A 1993-nucleotide genomic window follows, 5' to 3' on the forward strand; every position below is an offset into this window, starting at 1 on the left:
TTTCATAGTTGTTGTGAAAAAACGACGGCAATAAAGTGAAAAATCGGATTAATAAATTCACAAAACAGAAAATCACGGCGGAAACATGCAAATTTACGTGGTTCGACAAATTGTCTGCGTCCTGGAGCTGCAGAGGATTTTATTAGCTTGAAAAATTACGTCTGTCGATCACCTCAACGATTACTAGAAAACATTATTTCTCTGTACATCTTTCTCTCTCCTCTCCTCCTCTCCTTCTTTCTTTCTCTACTCGAGAACTTCAAACTGAATCACATCATAAGAAGAACCTGAAAAGCTACCAATGTCGAAGAGGAATACCAAGGGAAACTAGCATGACTATTTATTAATTACATCATGTCATTAACACATTAAAGAATTAATCAAATAATTAATGAAACCCCTTAATTATTATTTTTTTCTTCTGCAACAAATCATTAAAAAAATTAAGAACAATTAATTTAGCAATTAATTTCAAGTATCAAATTTAATTTGCTGTCAAACATTAAAAAATGTCAATTTGAGCAGTGAACCGGTTTTCATGTTCGCAACAAATTAATTAACTCATTTTATTACATTAAATGATTTAAACTTCAAAAATCATAATTATTCTCACTTTCATAATAAATAAGCTCATTCACGAGTCAGCTTAAACTCATAGATTTAAACTTAAAACAAGAACTCAAAATTAATTTCAATAATTAGTTAACTAAAATCAAGATCAATTCATGACTCGAACTCGTACACACGGACATGCAAACTGATCCGTCGAGTCATAGACCCGCGTACGAATCGGCTCACAAATCAATACAAGAGTGAGGCAGAATAAAAACTCCCATCTACAATTTATTCCAATCAATCTATTATTTATCATAAACAATCATCAACTCATGACAACACCAAATCACTCCAACAAACCATATGTTTCACCACTTTAATTTACTAAAATCTCACACTCACAAGCATGGAAGCCTAACTGATAGTCTGTGCCGCAGCACTAAAACAGATCCACCAGCTAGCTAGAAACCGGCTGAATCACCACCTCATGAATAACCAAACCTCCCTTCCACCTCCCCCTCCAGATCTCATACATGCCAAACTCAACCACCTTCCCATCCGCATCCTTGGGAACTCTGAAAGTCAGAAGCCCATTCATCGGAACATCAAATTTTGTTCCGGGGGGATTAATGCTTAGATCGGCCTTCTTCCACGAACGCTGGCTCCGGTCAATCTTGGCCATCAGATAGACCGGCTGTTTTGCCCACCCGAAATTGTCCGGCTTCAGCTCCACCTTGAACTTGACGGCATACCTCTTCTCCGGAACGAAGTAGCTCAGTTTAGCCTTGCCTTTCACCTCCAGCCAGCAGACCTGGAGCAGCTCTGCGGGACTGGTGCTGCGTGATTGAAGGAAGATTCAACATGTAAACTTTAGGGGATATGTATATAATAATATTGAGAGGGGTGAAGGATTCATTAATGAGATATACGGATCGGTAGAAGAGAATTTCCAGTATGTGGGATCGGCGCCCCAGGTGATGTCGAGAGCTCGGGGTTTTAGGGTTAGGGTACCCTTCTCCTGCATGAGGGAATTTGAACATATGAGATTGATGACGCTTGTAATGATTTTATGGAGGGAATTTTTTTCATTGGGAAGCAGTACCTGGTCATATATCACTAGTTCTTCGGATATTTCTCCTTTGCTGTGACTCATGGCGAATGGTCGTTGGTGTGTTGGCCGGAGGGATGAATGGAGGATTGGGGAGAGTGTGCGTTGGTTTCTTTTAATTTATAGAGCATGGAGGGCTAGATTTGTAATAAGGGAAACAATTGAGGATCTTTTGGAAAATTTTATATTTCGATTTGAGAAATATTTGAGACAGAGCTCGCATCAACAAAATTTCATTATGTTACCTATCTCGATGTAATATTTTGAGCAAGAAATATTCAAATTTTGATAAGCAGACATCAACAAAATTTCATTATGTTACCATCTCGA

The 1993-nt window shown here is 38.2% G+C and overlaps 1 protein-coding gene across 1 annotated transcript; it reads right to left on the reverse strand.

Moving 5' to 3' along the window:
- Positions 1-748: 748 nt before the first annotated feature.
- LOC110036614 (protein PHLOEM PROTEIN 2-LIKE A9-like) lies at positions 749-1765 on the reverse strand. Its single transcript, XM_020741095.1, has 3 exons — positions 1658-1765; positions 1485-1573; positions 749-1391 (listed from the first exon to the last, which is right to left on the reverse strand). The coding sequence occupies exons 1-3, from the start codon at positions 1706-1708 to the stop codon at positions 1013-1015; spliced, it is 519 nt and encodes a 172-aa protein (XP_020596754.1). The 5' UTR covers positions 1709-1765; the 3' UTR covers positions 749-1012.
- Between the last annotated feature and the right edge of the window lie 228 nt (positions 1766-1993).

This window comes from Phalaenopsis equestris, unplaced genomic scaffold (assembly GCF_001263595.1).
Source record: "Phalaenopsis equestris unplaced genomic scaffold, ASM126359v1 Scaffold209315, whole genome shotgun sequence".
Taxonomy (NCBI): domain Eukaryota; kingdom Viridiplantae; phylum Streptophyta; class Magnoliopsida; order Asparagales; family Orchidaceae; genus Phalaenopsis; species Phalaenopsis equestris.